The sequence below is a fragment of the Nomascus leucogenys genome, chromosome 4 (genome assembly GCF_006542625.1).
Source record: "Nomascus leucogenys isolate Asia chromosome 4, Asia_NLE_v1, whole genome shotgun sequence".
NCBI classification, from domain to species: Eukaryota; Metazoa; Chordata; class Mammalia; order Primates; family Hylobatidae; genus Nomascus; species Nomascus leucogenys.
In genome coordinates, this window is record NC_044384.1 from 108,200,520 (window position 1) to 108,217,851 (window position 17,332).

A 17,332-nucleotide genomic window follows, 5' to 3' on the forward strand; every position below is an offset into this window, starting at 1 on the left:
TAGAAGACTCTAGGCAGGTGGTACTGTTCTCCCTACTCACTGGGGACCAGAAGGAGACAGAGGAATGAGAATAGTGCTACAGATAAGGTACATACTGGGATACAAAACAAGCTGTTTCATTCCACCCCTACAGAAAGGGAAAAAGGCCACAGCACTCACTGACACCACCCAGCAATGGCTTACTTGTTCACTAGCATAAAAACCAAAACACCAACAAAAAACCTGTGTCAGGCCCTGGGCCAAAACTTTAGAGATAAATGACACAACTTTTGCTAACTGGGAACTCTTATCTATTACACAGGTGTCCAAAGGCTGTGTTAAGCAGACAGAGCCCATTCCAAGAATCCTAAACCTGTGGCCCTCTGTACTGACGGGCATTGACGTACTCTACAATGGCGTCTCGATCCGCTATGTCCCCAAGCACCATACGCTGAATGATGCTGTTGTGCTCCTCTTCCGAGAGATTTTTGTATGACACAAGGGGAATGTTATACTTTGTGGCTGGTGAAGGGTCCACTCCCTGAAGCCAAGGATGATTTTCAATCTCTTCTAAAGAAGCCCTTCTCTTGGGATCTCTCTGTAGCATCCGTGTGATTAGGCTGGAAAGGAAGGTAAGTCCATTGTTAAAGCAAACTGCTTGCAAGGATTAGTAATGATGGATCATTTTATTAATAAAAATGATTTCCTATACCATCAATTAGGTGCACTAGTGGTGGCAGTGGGGCAGATGGGAATAATAAAAATTTAGTGCCACTGTAGTCATAAAATAAAAAATCACAACCTCCTGGTATACTTATAAGCCAAATGCACAAATAAGAGCTCCCTATCATCTAGAATTAACTATAGGTATCAACACCTGTTCTTGAATTCACTGCTGGCTTAGTGACATAACAGAATTAAATTCAAGGATCAGCAATGACATACAGAATAGAGTATACAAGCCCACTCCTGTTTCAGAAAAAAATGAATGATGCTTCTGATGAAAACAACTAAAATACCATATAATATATATACATATATTTTTTTTGGAAATGGAGTCTCGCTCCGTTGCCAAGCTGGAGTGCAGTGGCGCAACCTCGGCTCATTGCAACCTCTAACTCCTGGGTTCAAGCAATTCTCCTGCCTCAGCCTCCCAAGTAGCTGGGACTACAGGCACATGCCACCACACCCAGCTAAGTTTTGTATTTCTGGTAGAGAGGGTTTCACTATGTTGGCCAGGATGGTCTCGATCTCTTGACCTAGTGATCTGCCCGCCTCAGCCTCCCAAAGTGCTGGGATTACAGGCATGAGCCACCGCGCCCGGCCCATGTAATGTATTTTTAGGAAACTATTTCATTTAAAGGCACCATTTTGGCAGAATAAATAAGTAACACTCAGCAACTAAAAATGAAGTACAAGCAGAACCCTTATGAAATGAATGACAAAACTGGCCTTTGGCCTATTTCTGCTTCAGCTTTACAGGCTATGTTGGGTGCATGTAACAGAATATAATGTGTAAGGCCTACTGAAGGTAGATAGTACAACTAGAGCCCTTGCAAAGAGCTAGGACTCCAGCTTCAGTGTGAGGGTAAATGAAAAATGAGAAACAACTTAGAACTTCTAACTACAAGCTGGTCCTCACACAAGTCTGTGTTCCAAACTAATGATATCTGTGTGGTACACAGAAGTTAATTTATAGTGCTTTCAGCTGGAAGCACTCCTAGGCAACTAGTAGAGAAGTAAATATACAGACCCTTCCTGTAGGAATGTAACTTAAAACCAGCCTCAAGTAATTCTCCAAATAATATTACAAAGAATATCAGTCAAAAAAAAAGAAACAAAGTACCAACAGCAAGACCTAGAAAACATAAGCAAAATTAGAATGCGAATACTTCAGATACTGAAATTTTCAGATATAAAATGTAACTGTGTTAAATATGTTTAAGACATGAAAGAGAATCTTGAAAATATAGCCAGGGAACTAAAGATGGTACTTTGTACTATAAATGAAGCTACTATACATAAAATTACTAGGCAATCGAGAAAAAACTAAATAGGGCTTCTAAAAATGAAAGATAATCACTGTAACTAAAAACAAAATCAATAAACAAAATTTAAAAATTAGACACAGAATTAATGTAAGATAAAATTAAGGGAATAACTATCAATAGACTGAGACAGGAAATACAAAACAGTTTTATAAAAAGAAGAGGACAGAGTGAGGGAAATGAGAAAATGAGGAAGAAACTGTATTTGAAAAGATAATGGCTGAGAATTTTCCAAAATTCATCAAAGAACACAAATCTTGAACCACTAAGCCTAACACATCCTAAGCACAATAAATAGAAAATCTTAAAGCAGCCTAAGTGAAGACAGGACACCTGCGTAGAGACAAGAAGATGATAAGATGGACAGCTGACTTCTCAACAGCAACAATGGGTGCCAGAAAACAGTGGAATAGTATCTTCCATGAGCTAAGAGAAAATAAGTATCAACCTAGAATTCTACACTCAATGAAACCATCTTTTAGGAGCATACATAACATGAAGACATTCCAAATAAAAACTAAGAATGCTTATCACCAACATATGCTCATCCAAACAAATTCTGAACAATTTTATTTTGACAGGATAGTGTGATTCCACTTGGAAGGGTAAACAGTTTCTGTCAAGCATCTGGGTAAATATGAAATTTTTAACTGTGTAGAATGATAATCATATCTACTTTGTGGCATTTGAAAAATTATTAAAATATTGAATGGTAGTTAAAATATTCTAAAGATTTTGTGTTGTTCAAGAAGAGAATAAAGAGGCCGGACGCAGTGGCTCATGCACGTCATCACAGCACTTTGGAAGGCTGAGGCAGAGGGGTTGCTTGAGCCCAGGAGTCTCAGACCAGCCTGGGCAACATATCAGACACTGTCTGATATGATTAGGCTTTGTGTCGCCACCCAAATCTAATTTTGAATTATAATCCTTATAATCCCCATAATCCCCATGTGTCAAGGGAGAGACCAGGTGGAGGTAAATGAATCATGGGGGCAGTTTCCCCATGCTGTTCTTGTGATAGTGATGATAAGCTGATGGTTTTATAAGTGTTCGGTAGCTTCTCCTGAGTTCCTTTTCCTTCCTGCTGCCTTGTGAAGAAGGTGCCTTGCTTCCCCTTCACTTTCTGCCATGACTATAAGTTTCCTGAGGCCTCTCCAGCCATGCTGAACTGCAAGTCAACTAAATCTCTTTCCTCTATAAATTACCCAGCAGTTCTTTGTAGCAGTATGAAATGGACTAATACACCATCTCTACAAAAAAATTTAAAAAATTAGCCAAGTGTGGTGGCTTGTACCTGTGGTCCCAGCTACTTGGGAGGCTGAGAGGTTGAGGCTGTAGTGAGCCATGATTGCACTGAGGCATTCCAGCCTGGGTGACAGGGTGAGACCATTCCCCCCACACCCCCAAAAAAATAAAGTTAAGAATAAGCTATAAATTTTGTTAAATTAAGTATAAAAACATGAGGCCCCTGGGCACAGTGGTTCATGCCTGTAATCCTAGCACTTTGGGAGGCTGAGGCAGGTGGACTGCCTGAGCTAAGGAGTTCGAGACCAGCCTGGGCAAAATGCGAAACCCCAGCACTACTAAAAATACAAAAAATTAGCCAGATGTGGTGGCGTGTGCCTGTAATCCCAGCTACTCCAAAGGCTGAGGCACAAGAATCACCTGAACTCGGGAGGTGGAGGCTGCGGGGAGCCAAGATAGTGTCACTGCACTCAAGCCTGGGCGACAGATTTAGACTCCATCTCAAAAAATAATTTAAAAAGGTATAAAAACATGTATATTTGGCTGGGTGTGGTGGCTCACGCCTGTAATCCCAGCACTTTGGGAGGCCCAGGCAGGTGGATCATGAGGTCAGGAGATCGAGACCATCCTAGCTAACACAGTGAAACCCCGTCTCTACTAAAAATACAAAAAAATTAGCCGAGTGTGGTGGCGGGCGCCTGTAGTCTCAGCTACTCAGGAGGCTAAGGCAGGAGAATGGCGTGAACCTGGGAGGCAGAGCTTGCAGCAAGCCGAGATCACACCACTGCACTCCGGCCTGGGCAACAGAGCGAGATTCTGTCTCAAAAAAAACCCAAAAACAAAACAAAAACAAACAAACAAAATGTATATCTGTGTTAAAACAGGTAGAAAAATCACTAAAATAACAGACTATAACTTCCTCGCTAATTCAGGGGGAAAGTCAAATGAAGGGAAAAAGAAAAACCTTGGCAGGGCGTGGTAGCTCATGTCTATAATCCCAGCGCTTTGGGAGGCAGAGGCTGGAGGATCTCTTGAGACCAGGAGTTTAAGAACAGTCTGGGCAACACAGTGAGACCCAGTCTCTACAAAAAGTTTAAATATTATCCAGGCATGGTGGTACACACCTGTAGTCCTAGCTACTCAGGAAGCTGAGGCAGGACAATCAATTGAGCCCAGGAGTTGAAGGCTGCAGTGAGCTATGTATGATTGTACCACTGTATTCCAGCCTGGGCAACAAAGCAAGACCCTGTCTAAGAAAAGAAAGAGAGGGAGGGAGGGAGGACAGAGGGAGAGAGCAAGGGAGGGAGAAAGCAAGGGAGAGAAGAGGATGGAGGGAGGGTAAGGAGGGGAGGAAAGGGAAGAAGGGAGGAAGGAGAGAAGGGAGGAAACAGAAGGCAGAGGGAGGGGGAGGGAGGGAGGAAGAAAGGGGAGGGAGGGAGGGAAGAAAGAAAGAAAAAGAAAGAATGAAGGGGAAGGGAAAGGAAAGGAAAGGAATCCTCCATCAACTCCAAAGAATAATGGGGTAAAAAGAAAAAAAAAAACTGAAGTAGGACAAACATAAAACATATAAAAAGATGGCATAAACAGATCTACATCTATCAGTGACTACAATAAATGTAAATGGAATAAACTCTCCATTTAAAACACAAAAATGATCAGATGGGATTAAAGAAAAACTCGGCTCCTGCCTGTTAAAAAAAGATGTATTTAAAACCAGGACAATGGGAAGTTTAAGAAAAGAAAGAAAAACTATACAGCACACAAACGGTAACCAACAGAAGACTGGTGTGGCTAAAATTAGACAACACAGACTGACTTTAAGGCAAAAAAGCAGTACTAAAGAGGGCCATTACCTCACTGATACAAATTGATAGAATGGGAAGATACGACACTTTTCAACTTGTTTGCACCTAATAACATTACCTCAAAACACTCAAAGCAAAAACTGACAGAGCTCTAAGAATAAAATAAATCCACCATCACAGTGGAAGAATATCTCAGTAACTGATAGATCCAGTAGGAGAAAGAAAAACTCAGAAAGGATGCAAATAATTTTGAACAGCATAATAAAAAAGCTTGATCTTAAGGATTTATGCAGAACTCCAAAATTGGAAAATATACACTATTTTCCAGAACAAAAAGATCTTATGCTAGGCCATAAGCAAGCCTCAGCAATCTGAAAAAAACAAAAAAACAAAAACAACACTGGTACCATAGAGGCTATTATTCTTGGACAACAACACAATTAAGTTAGAAATCAATAAAAAGCTAATTAGAAAAATGCCATACATTTGGGAATGTAAAACACCCCTGTAAACAACTCACACATGAAATAAATCAACACAAACTAGAAAATACTTATTAGAACTGAATAATAACAAAAGAACTATAAATGAAAACTAGTGGGATGCAGCTAAAATGGTATCAGAAGGCAATTTATAGCCTTAAATTATTACAACAGAAAAGGGAAATTTGTGAGCTAGGTATCCAACAACAGAAAGAAAAAGAACAGAATTAGCCCATGAAAGTGAGTGGCACGAAATACTACAGACAAGAGAAAAGAAAATTAATAAAACGTAAAACAAAAATTATAATTGTTAATAAAAGCAAAAGGTAGTTCTTAGAAAAAGACTAATAACAAACTTCTGGCAAAACTGATCAAGACGAAAAAAAGATAAGGCATAAATTATCACTATTGTGATATTTAAATTAAAAAGGACAGTTAAAAGGACAATATATCCACACTTCTTATAGACTTAAAAAATATAACTAAAAGATATTATAGGCTGGGCGTGGTGGCTCATGCCTGTAATCCCAGCACTTTGGGAGGCCGAGGCAGGCGGATCACGAGGTTAAGAGATTGAGACCATCCTGGCCAACATGGTAAAACCCTGCCTTTACTAAAAATACAAACATTAGCTGGGCACGGTGGCGCGCACCTCTTAGTCCCAGCTAACTGGGAGGCTGAAGCAGGAGAATGGCTTGAACCCAGGAGGTGGAGGCTGCAGTGAGCCAAGACTGTGCCATTGTATTCCAGCCTGGGAACACCACTAGACTCCATTTCAAAAAAAAAAAAAAAAGATAATATAAATACTTGAGGTTAATACATTTGAAAAATTAGATAAAGCAGACATTTCCCTTAAAAAATACAGCTTAGCAAAACTAAAATAGGAAAAAATTTTAAAAACCTAAACAGTCCCAATAATTTTTTTTTTTTTTTTGAGACAGGGTCTTATTCTGTCACCCAGACTGGAGTGCAGTGGCGCAATCACAGCTCACTGTATCCTCGACCCTCTGGGCCCATGCCATCCTCCCACCTCAGCCTCTCCAGTAGCTGGGACCACAGGCATGGGCCAACGTAACTGGCTAAATTTTGTTTGTTTGTTTGTTTAGTAGAGACAGGGCCTCCCTATGTTGCCCAGGCTGGTCTTGAACTCCTGAGCACAAATGATCCTTCCGTCTTGGCCTCCCAAAGTGCTGAGATTACAGGAACGAGCCACCATGCCTGGCCCCAATAATAATAATTATTATTTTTTTGAGACAGAGTCTCACTCTGTTGCCCAGGCTGGAGTGCAGTGGCATGATCTCAGTTCACTGCAACCTCCACCTCCCGGGTTCAAGTGATTCTCCTGCCTCAGCCTCCTGAGTAGCTGGGATTACAGGTGCCAGCCACCATGCCCGGCTAATTTTTGTATTTTTAGTAGAGACGGGTTCAGTATGTTGGTCAGGCTGGTCTTGAACTCCTGATCTTGTGATCCGCCTGCCTCGGCCTCCCTAAGTGCTGGGATTACGGGTGTGAGCTACTGTGACCAGCCTCAATAATTATTAAAAATAATCTTTCTAGGAGGGAGACACAGACAGCTACTAAGATACTAGGAACTGTTCTATTTCTTAAGCTAGATAATGGGTACACAGGTACTCATTTTACTATATATACATTGTATACTTATTTGAATGATATATGTATCAATATAAAAATAAGTTTTTTCAGTAGAAGCTGTGGAAATACTCCTTGAATTACAACATGAATCACAAACATCCAACATGCAGACAACGTATGCCCCCAGACAACTGCCCTGCTTCTTGGGGTAGAGAATAGTTAACAGTAGGGTCATAAAAATAATCATCATCAATATTCATAGTTTCCTATGTGCTAAGGACCGAGCTAAGAGCTTTACACATATTAATTCATTTAATTTTCACAATAACCCTATATGGTAGTTTCTACCACTCCGACATCATTAGTAAATGGAGAAGTCAATATCTGAATCCAGAGTTTGAATACCTAAGTTTTTTTTTTGTTTTTTTTTTTTTTTTTTTTTTGAGACGGAATCTCGCTCTGTTGCCCAGGCTAGAGTGCAGTGGCGCGATCTCGGCTCACTGCAAGCTACACCTCCCAGGTTCACGCCATTCTTCTGCCTCAGCTGCCTGAGTAGCTGGGACTACAGGTGCCTGGCTAATTTTTTGTATTTTTAGTAGAGACGGGGTTTCACCGTGTTAGCCAGGATGGTCTCGATCTCCTGACCTCATGATCCACCTGCCTTGGCCTTGAATACCTAAGTTCTTAAACATCCACCTGAGATGGGGCTTCATTTAGAGAAAAAAATTCCTCAGGCAATCAGATTTCCTTCTTACCAGCTGATAGGAGAAACGCAAAACTCTGTTTCTACAGCAAAGTCCTCTAAGTAGTGGCTATAATCTCAGCTGAGCTCACTTAAAAAATGTCACTTAAAATGTCAATATAATACTGAACTTCCAACAGTTCTATTCCATTACTATATTTCTCACTACACATATCATAGTACTATGTACTACTTTAAATTCCAAATAATCGAGTATACTTTTTATGCTGGCTTCCCATAGTCACATAAACCTAAACAGCTCTTTAGTCAATTAGCGGAAGGTGTGTGTGAAGAAAATTATGAGACATACTATGTAAACCCTAAAATAGTGTGTTGATGGTCTATTCAGGAAAGAAAATGCCCTAACTCTTCTCTGGAACTTAAAACAATTTCAGGTGATCTTGCTTTTTGCTCATGCAGAGAAAGGTAGTTCCCATGCTATTTCTTCAGTTCAAGTGAAATAACCGACACTCCTGAAGGTTGAAGAGGCATGTAATAGATTTCTTGAATAAGGAACAGATGAATACATTTTGTACTCTAATATTAAATTTCAGATCATATAGGGGCTAACCACCCCCCCACCAACCAAACACTCTTAACAACAGTAGAAATATTAAATTCAAAAATTAAAATCAACCCAGATGCTTGGATGTTTGAAGTCCTCTCAAATTTTCTTGACATATTAATGGAATTAAAACTTCTGGTTTTAATCTGAGTCCTTAAGGTTTGCACATACTTTATTTTACTTACTCTTTACACTCTTTAGACACATGGGATGGTACTGTATATTTGCAATCCATGATCATTGTCAGTGTTTCACTGTCATTGGCTTCTTGAAAGGGCGGCTGCCCACACACCAACATGAAAAGGATCACTCCCAGACTCCAAATATCTATAAATCAAAGACATACTTTAAAATATTGGACTAATTAGAAAACCAAAAACATTAAGAGTAAAAGTGGGCTAACAATATTATTTTATCTTGAGCAGTCAAAAGCATTTATATCTCAAAGTACAAACATCCATGAAGGAAAAGAAGCCTCAATAGGGCAGGGAAGGTGTCTGTCTTCTTCAATGTTTTTATAGTAATTGCTAGTACACAGTGAATGGTCAATAAATGTTCAATGAAGAGATAAATTAATGCCTTTGGTAACAGAGCAATAACATCAACTGAAAAGTATCCAGGTGCCCAAGCCAACAGACAACACACTGCTGTTTTTCCCATGAGAATATATACCAGAAATAAAACTAATATATTAATACTCTGAGACCTGAAAAGAATTTTGCCTAAGGTCACAATTATCTCAAGTTGTTCTTTACCTCAATGCTAGTGAGGTAACCAGGTGACGTAACTCATGTCATTTTATATGCAAGAAAATTAAAGCTCAAGGAGGAAAGAAACATGGCCATCAATATAGTCAATCAGGAAAAAGACTGGTTATATATTACTCCAGAGGATGAAACTTGGTTACTTAAGAGACACATTTCAGCTTAAAAATGGATGAAACTTGGTTACTTAAGAGACATATTTCAGCTTAAAAATGGGGAACTACTCAATGGAGCCGTTACAATACCAGAAAAGGCAGTGGAATACTAAAAGTATTCCAGCAAAGGCAGGGCAAACATTTGTCTAAAATTTTGCATAAGGCATTTCTGCACCAATGGTAAGGCTGGGCTAGCTGACATCTAAGGACCTCTCAACTCTAGCATTAGACTAACTTTGACAGTAACAAACAACTCCTTACCTCTTTCATCATTAAATAAAAAGCAAACCCATCAATCATACGGGAAAATGATCTTTTGTTCAGATGAAAAAAAATTTTTAAGATGAAAATGACTTAGGAAAGGCATCACAAATCATTCATTCATTCCAGAAACTAAAGAACAGGCATGATAATATAAACATTCACATAATAAGAAACCAATTCAAGAAGTATTCTAGACCACAAAAGGCTTAAAAGAGAATGGAAGGGCAGACCACATGGCCTTGTCATCACATCTGTTAACATTCTACTGTTGTTTCCATTTAAACTTAAAACACTCAAAATAATGTAGGTTCCATGTTATTTCCCAAGATAATTAAAACTTAATATCTTTTCCTTGGTTCAAACTAAACAAAGATTGGCAACAAAGGCAGAAACCCAAAAGTTACACACAATGTGATTTTTTAATATGTATAATAAATTGTACTAAGGATACTCTGATGGAAACTAATGCATCAGATGAAAAAAGCAGACTGAAATTCAACGTTTACATAATTGAAGATGAAAGGGACCTATGGATCATTCAGTCCAAACCCTTGGCTCTGCAGTGTCCCTAAGAGGTCTGACATCGCTTTTTGAATGCATGCATTATCTGCCCCAGGACAGCAAGCTGACTCAGGAGTCCACTCCACTCACTGTCATTTCTTTGCCTTGACTTTGGAATCCAGACAGCCATCCCCATTCAAAAATCAAACATATCTTAATAATGGCGACTAGTCACATCTATTCTTTAAATAGCCAGTGAAAAGAATTTATAACCCCAGTCCTAGTAGTACCTTATTAAGATTTTTTAAAGGAAATTTATACAGTTGATGTTTAACTTAAATCCTCCTCTTTGTACCAACTGAATCTGCTATTTTGGGTCACTTGTCCCAACTCCCAAGCCACCACTGTGAACAAGTGGCAATTACAATTATTCTCCCTTTATTGCAATGTGCACTTCATTTACAAAAAGTTATGTTTTAGAAATTCACTGTAAAGTAAATCCCACCTTTCCAACTATGTCCATTATCCAAGGAGGGAAACCTACCAAGTTGTAAAAAATAATATGTACTTGGCTATCCCTCCACAGCAAAAAAAGGGGTGATTTTAAATGGCTTACAATGAAAATACATAAACAATAAAAATCCAGGTAGTTAAAAACTTTTTCTTCTGTTGTTCAAATATTGACAATGTTTAATGCGACTACTTATAATCATACCTAACCACTAACACATATGAATTTGAATACAATAAATTCATGTCTTTCCATATAAGTCCTACAAAACATCAACTTTTATAAAATGAGTTTAATTACATTATTTCCACTACTATCTCATACTATAACTGTACATAAACTAGTTTGGTTTTTTACCTCTTGTCCACACCAAACTGGATATCTGATAGTGCAATTATTCAAAATAATGTTTTAAAAATATAATGAACAATATAAATATCAACTAACAATTACCCAACATTCTTATTTGACTGAAAAAAACTTTCTTTTTCTGTTAAAGATCAGCCTCACAAACAACAAGAAGTCCAATTATTTGGAAATTTTCTCTTCAGGATGATTTGTCCAATCACCTTAACACACTCTGCTTGTTATGATGTGATACATGATTAGAAGAATAAAAAAGAAGAAAAGCAACATAAATATACAGTCCCACAGTTTCCAGTTAGGGCTCAAATAATTTCTAAATATAGAAATGCTAAAAGGTTGAAAAACTTAGAAATACAATTCTATGTCAAGTAGGTGGCTAAGCTAAATGACATAATTTGAAGCATTTAAACTAGAAAAGAACAGCAGGGTAACTAAGTTTCAGAGAGGGCAAATGACTCTCCCACTGAGACAATGTGATTATTCAAGGGGCCATTTATTCCATATATTTATTTTCCAGACTTTTTTTTTTTTTTTGAGACGGAGTCTCGCTCTGTCGCCCAGGCTGGAGTGCAGTGGCACGATCTCGGCTCACTGCGAGCTCCGCCTCCCAGGTTCATGCCATTCTCCTGCCTTAGCCTCCCGAGTAGCTAGGACTACAGGCACCCGCCACTACGCCTGGCTAATTTTTTCTATTTTTAGTGGAGACGAGGTTTCACTGTGTTAGCCAGAATGGTCTTGATCCCCTGACCTCGTGATCCACCCACCTCATTTTCCAGACTTTTTATTTCTCTTCTTACTTTACTTTTGTCTTTGAATAATTTTACTTTTTCATCCCAAGGGCCAAAGGAAAGAGATAAAAACAGGCCACTCAACAGAGCGCTACTTTAACCAAATTATTTTAAAATGTGTTCCCAATCTTTAAAATGGGAGTACTAATAGTAATCTACTTTCTTGTAAAGCTGCTGTGGACATCAAATGAATTAAAACAGAATCCATGCTAAGTATTCGGCACGGAGAAAACATTCAAAGGTGGCTGCTGCTGCCCTGCCCTGCTTCATCTGTGGCAGGCACTGTTCTTGGCATAGCAGACAGAGATAATTGAGAGATGCCCTTGCCCTTACAAGCCTCCCAAGCCACTAAGGATGCTCCAGTGGAAATTAGTGAAACAGATGTGGGAAACAGACAGTAGGTAAGTTCAAGGAGGCACAAGGCCAACACGGTTTGAGATGGGAGAGAGAAGAAACAGGGAAAGCTTCTTATTCTTAGTAATTCAGGTCTTTTAAAAGAAGGTGATGATTCAGGAGCTTGGGTCCCCAGAATTAGACATCTGGTATTATAGGACTAAGAATGGCATCAACAAAAATTATCCACCATATTCCTCCACAAATGGAGGTGGGAAGTGGTACCTGTCTTAATATAACATTCATTTTAAGCCAGGCACAGTGGTGCATGCCTACAGTCCCAGCTAGCAGGGAGCCTAAGGTGGGAGGATCACTTGAACCCAGGAATTTGAGGCCACAGTGTGCTAAACCACATCTGTGAATAGCCATTGTGCTCTAGCCTGGGCAACACAGCCAGACCCCATCTCTTAAGAAAAAAGAAAAACCATTCATGTTAGAGAATATTTTAAATTATCTTTTTCCATAAGAAAAAAAAAAAACCATGTTAACAAAACTACAAACTCCTAAGGTATAGACCACAGCCTCAGCTTGAGATCCTAAGACTGCAAGGGATCACCGAAACTGTAAATGGGGGATGGGGGTGTAACAGAGTGAAATGTACAGGGGACCTTATGCTATAATCATTTCCAAAAAATGTTAATGGAATTGTCTATTCATAGTAAAGATCCACGGGTTAACAAACATCAACCATCTGAATCAAATTTCATATAGATACGACTATCTGAAGTGTATGTTTTTATTTCAGACCCAGCTATAGGCACTTGGTTAATAAAAATGAAAAAAAGGAAATATTTAATAAATGTAATTGGCTTGGTTAAAAAAAAAAAAAAACAAACCCCAACTCATGGAACTATGGGAAGGAGTGAAGAGATAATGAGGTTTTTCATAATATAAAGGGTGGGAGTTACAAGTTCCCCTTACTGGCTGCCTTCAAGCTAGCTGGAAATAAGGTCACAGAAATGAGCACTGAAGTCTTATCTGGCTAACACTCAGCAGGTCTATATAATATAACTGAATTATGCTATTTCTAGAGTTGGGGTAGAGTTTAAGATCAAAATGGAAACAAAACAGAATAAAAGAACATGCTAATCATTCATATGAGGAAAAGCAAATGCCAACAGGATGAGGAGGGGACTTCAGGACTACCGAGAGGTTTCCTAAAAAGTCATTTCTAAAGTGAATTATCTATACAACAAAAGAGGAGGATTAGAAAATAATAAAAATGGGAAGACCAGAAGAAGGGTTTTAGGTAGAAACCTCTACTTTTTTCCTTTTATCAGTATAGCCATAAATCATGAAAGAAGCAATAGAACTAGAATGTTCTAAAACCACAGCAGATAAAATAGGGGCACCTTTTACAAGACCACTTAACAGCTGCCAGGATTTATACAATCACTTTTCAGTTCCAACTATGGTCACAAGCCACTGACATATGACCTAACACTAATGTAGAAGGCAATGCTTTCTTAGAATAGCAAGTATTGTTTCAGAAGTGTGTAGGTCCCAGGAGTTCTATAATAAAACCTAGGACCTTTGTTTTTTGTACAACACTCAGAAACCTAATTGCCCATGTTTATGCATCTGAATTCCTATTTACACCGAAGAACTACTTGTCTGCATTCAAAATCATGTAGAGCTTTGGTTACTAAAGATTCTTTCTTGTTCCAAACAAGATCAGTGGTTAGTTTTAAGGAACATGACTAGAAAGCATTCCAAAGTAGAAAACCGTCAGATCATTTGAACAGCATACGAAAGAAGCAGAAGAGGAATGAAGAACGTGCACAAGTTTTTTAGATCTATTTTCTGATATGTCTAGTATTCCTGGTTTTATCAATACTCTAGTTAGAAGCAAGGTTTTATTATTTAACAGGGAAATGTTCCTTTTCCCCTAGAAAGAATAAATGCCATCATCTGATACCTACTTTTTAAAACACTCCTTTCCCAGATCTTAATTCATCTAAATGTCCCTTGGGGAACTTCAAAAATCAATGCTGCTAAAACTAAGCTTATCATTTTTTCCCCCAAGTTTATTTCTCCCCATCTACCCTGGTCGGTACAATCTAAACTTAGGAGACATCCCAGACTCCCTACTCTGAGGGTCCTCTGACTTCCAGATCAAGAAGGCACTGCCAATTCTATCACGTGCTTAAAATCCTCCAATGATCCTCATCTTCCCCAAGGTCTTCCCACACTGCCCTCCAACTTAGAAACCTGGGCTACCTAACAATTTCAGCATCATCACAATGGGCTGTGATTACAGATATTCTATTTCCCTCCATTACTTGGAGCTCCTTGAGTGCAGAATAGGGCCTTCTGTTGAGCAGGCCCTAGTCTACACTCAGTCAGGGCCTGCTCAACAGAAGTTTGCTGAATGAAAACCTGAAATTAAAAAGAGTTCTGCAAATATTGTGGGGCCCCCTCAAAAGGCAGCTGAAGCAGAGTTTTAGGGTACAGAGGAAGGTGGTGGTTATTACCAATCCTACACACACACACACACACACACACACACACACAAAGCTAAGAGGAAAAGGAGACTAAGAAGTGCTCAGAGCAGACTGTGGTGGGATAAATCAGGGAAGATAAGCTGCAGTCTATTTCAGTCACCTTTTTAAGGCCCTGTGCAAACTTGTTTTTCCAAGTTAAAACAGAAAAAGTTCAAGAAGTCAAAGTGTTATCAATCACATATTGTGGGACTGCACACATTCACACAAATCCAAACCAGACAAGCAGCAGACACCCTTCCAACTCAGCATTCCTTCATAAAATCATTTTACAAGCCTGCTGTTGGTACCACTCAGGAAGAGTACTTTACAAATGAAAATGGAAAGGTAAGATGGCGAAAACATCATACTTGGGCGATTTCTTTCAGTGTGGCCTAATGAAAACAGCATGCCTGATCTAAAGCTTCAGAGAGACCTGGTTCAAATCCTTTGATGGCTGCTTAGCTGAGTTTCAATATGGATATACTCATCCAAGGGGGAACCCATTGGAGAACTGCTTCACCAGGGATACAGAGTGGCTTTTTAAATTTAGTTTCAAGCAGTGATTTCACATTTCAAATTTCCCACAAGATTATGACAAATGCAATGCAATTTTTAGGCTTATATGCTTAACTTCGAACTAGAAAGAAGAAACATTTAAATTTAGCACTGCATCTAAAAATGTCCAATTCTATTTGTCTAGTCAGTCAAATGCAACTAGATTAGAGACCTATATGAATTAGCATTTTATAAATTTGGAGTGTCCACCAACTAAATGTTTTAGTTTGATAGCTAGTGGAGTATTCTGATGTTTTCTTAAGTTGATGTTAAAAACACAGTCTTTTGGGCCGGGCGCGGTGGCTCACACCTCTAATCCCAGCACTTTGGGAGGCCAAGGTGGGCGGATCACGAGGTCAGGAGATTGAGACCATCTTGGCTAACACAGTGAAACCCTGTCTCTACTAAAAATACAAAAAATTAGCCGGGTGCGGTGGCGGGCACCTGTAATCCCAGCTACTCAGGAGGCTGAGGCAGGAGAATGGCGTGAACCCGGCAGGCGGAGCTTGCAGTGAGCCGAGATAGCGCCACAGCAGTCTGGCCTGGGCAAAAGAGTGAGACTCTGTCTCAAAAACAAAAACAAAAACAAAAACAAAAAACAGTCTTTTGTGTGAGGCTGAGGTGTGTGCTAACGTAAGATGAATATACAAGCTATTAAAATACCAGTTGATAAAAATCACCTGCTGCAAATGGCAGGCTAAGAAAATGGGTTCTCTTTCAAAAAGCAAAAAGTTTAATGAAACAAAGCGTCTGGGCACTGGGGATAAAAGTCAAGCAAGGTATGTCATTTAACAGAAGATACATTATGCAGGTTTCTCTAAAATGTTTAAGCTTGCCAGGAAACTAACTTCCTCATTTGAGAGTAAAGAGAAATGAACTTTAAATAGCAAATTTAATATAACAAATTTCAAAATTCAAAATATTAGCTCTTGAAATGTTTGTTTTGGCGAGTTCTCCAGGCATAACACCTAAATTAGACATGTGGTTTTAAAATGTATGCAAAAAATCAGTATATCTTTCTAGGAATTACAATAAATACACAACCTGGTTGGTTCCATGTAGGACTATAACTTTCAGATTTTCCTTCATATTAAAAGTTTAGAAAAGTTCTCTCAAATATAACCACACATTTCCTGTTTTTCAAATTAACACTACTTTTTTCAGATTATGAAAGTAGTGCATATTTAATGCCAGTGAGATTTATTCTTTTTTCTTTTTTTTTTTTTTTTTTTTAGACGGAGTCTCACCCTATCACCCAGGCTGGAGTGCAGTGACATGATCACAGCTTACTGCAACCTCCACATCCCAGGTTCAAGCGATTCTTCTGCCTCAGCCTCCCGAGTAGCCGGAACCACAGGCACGTTCCACCATGCCCGGCTAATTTTTGTAGTTTTTAGTAGAGACGGGGTTTCACCACGTTGGCCAGGCTGATCTTGAACTCCTGACCTTGTGATCCACCCACCTTGGCCTCCCAAAGTGCTGGGATTACAGGCGTGAGCCACCACGCCCGGCCTAACGCCAGTAAGATTTATTAGCAGCCTGTGGGAGGGCCCCATACTCACCAACACCACAGATAATCCTTACTATTAGCCTATTAGGTAAAATTATAAAGATCTGTTTTAATGTATACTGGCCTGATTATTTTTTCCCTAATTTCTTTAAGGTATAATTTATATACAACAAAATTCACCATTTTTAGGGTGCATTTCTCCAAGTTCTGACAAATGCAGTCACGTAACAACTACCACAATCAAGATATAGAGCAGCTGTGTTACCCCAAAATTTCCTTTGTGCCTCTTTGTAGTCATCCCTTCCCCAAGCCCAGCCCCCGACAACCACAGCTATTGTGTGTCCTTGCAAGTTTTGCCTAGAAATGGAGTCACAGAGTACGTAGTCTTTGCAGTCTGGTTTTTCTCAATAATGCATTGAGATTCACTCATGTTGTTGTACACATCAATAGGTCACCATTTTTCATAGCTGAATAGTATTCCATTGTGTAGATGTTCCACAATTTATTTCAGTTTGGGACAGTTTAAAGTCACAAAAAAAGCGTGTACAGGCTTTTGTATAAACATAAATTCTCATCTCTTGGG

General features: G+C 39.1%; 1 protein-coding gene across 4 annotated transcripts in view; it reads right to left on the reverse strand.

The window, feature by feature from the left end:
• The window catches only part of SNRK (SNF related kinase), a 66,522-nt gene that overhangs the window by 10,302 nt on the left and 38,888 nt on the right, over positions 1 to 17,332 (reverse strand). For all 4 annotated transcript variants that reach the window (XM_030812011.1, XM_030812008.1, XM_030812009.1 and 1 more), the window contains 2 exons: positions 8,645 to 8,786; positions 387 to 599 (listed from right to left, as the gene is read on the reverse strand). In XM_030812011.1, the coding sequence (XP_030667871.1) occupies positions 387 to 599; positions 8,645 to 8,757 (326 nt within the window). In that variant the 5' untranslated portion in view covers positions 8,758 to 8,786. The remainder of the gene's footprint in view (positions 1 to 386; positions 600 to 8,644; positions 8,787 to 17,332) is intronic.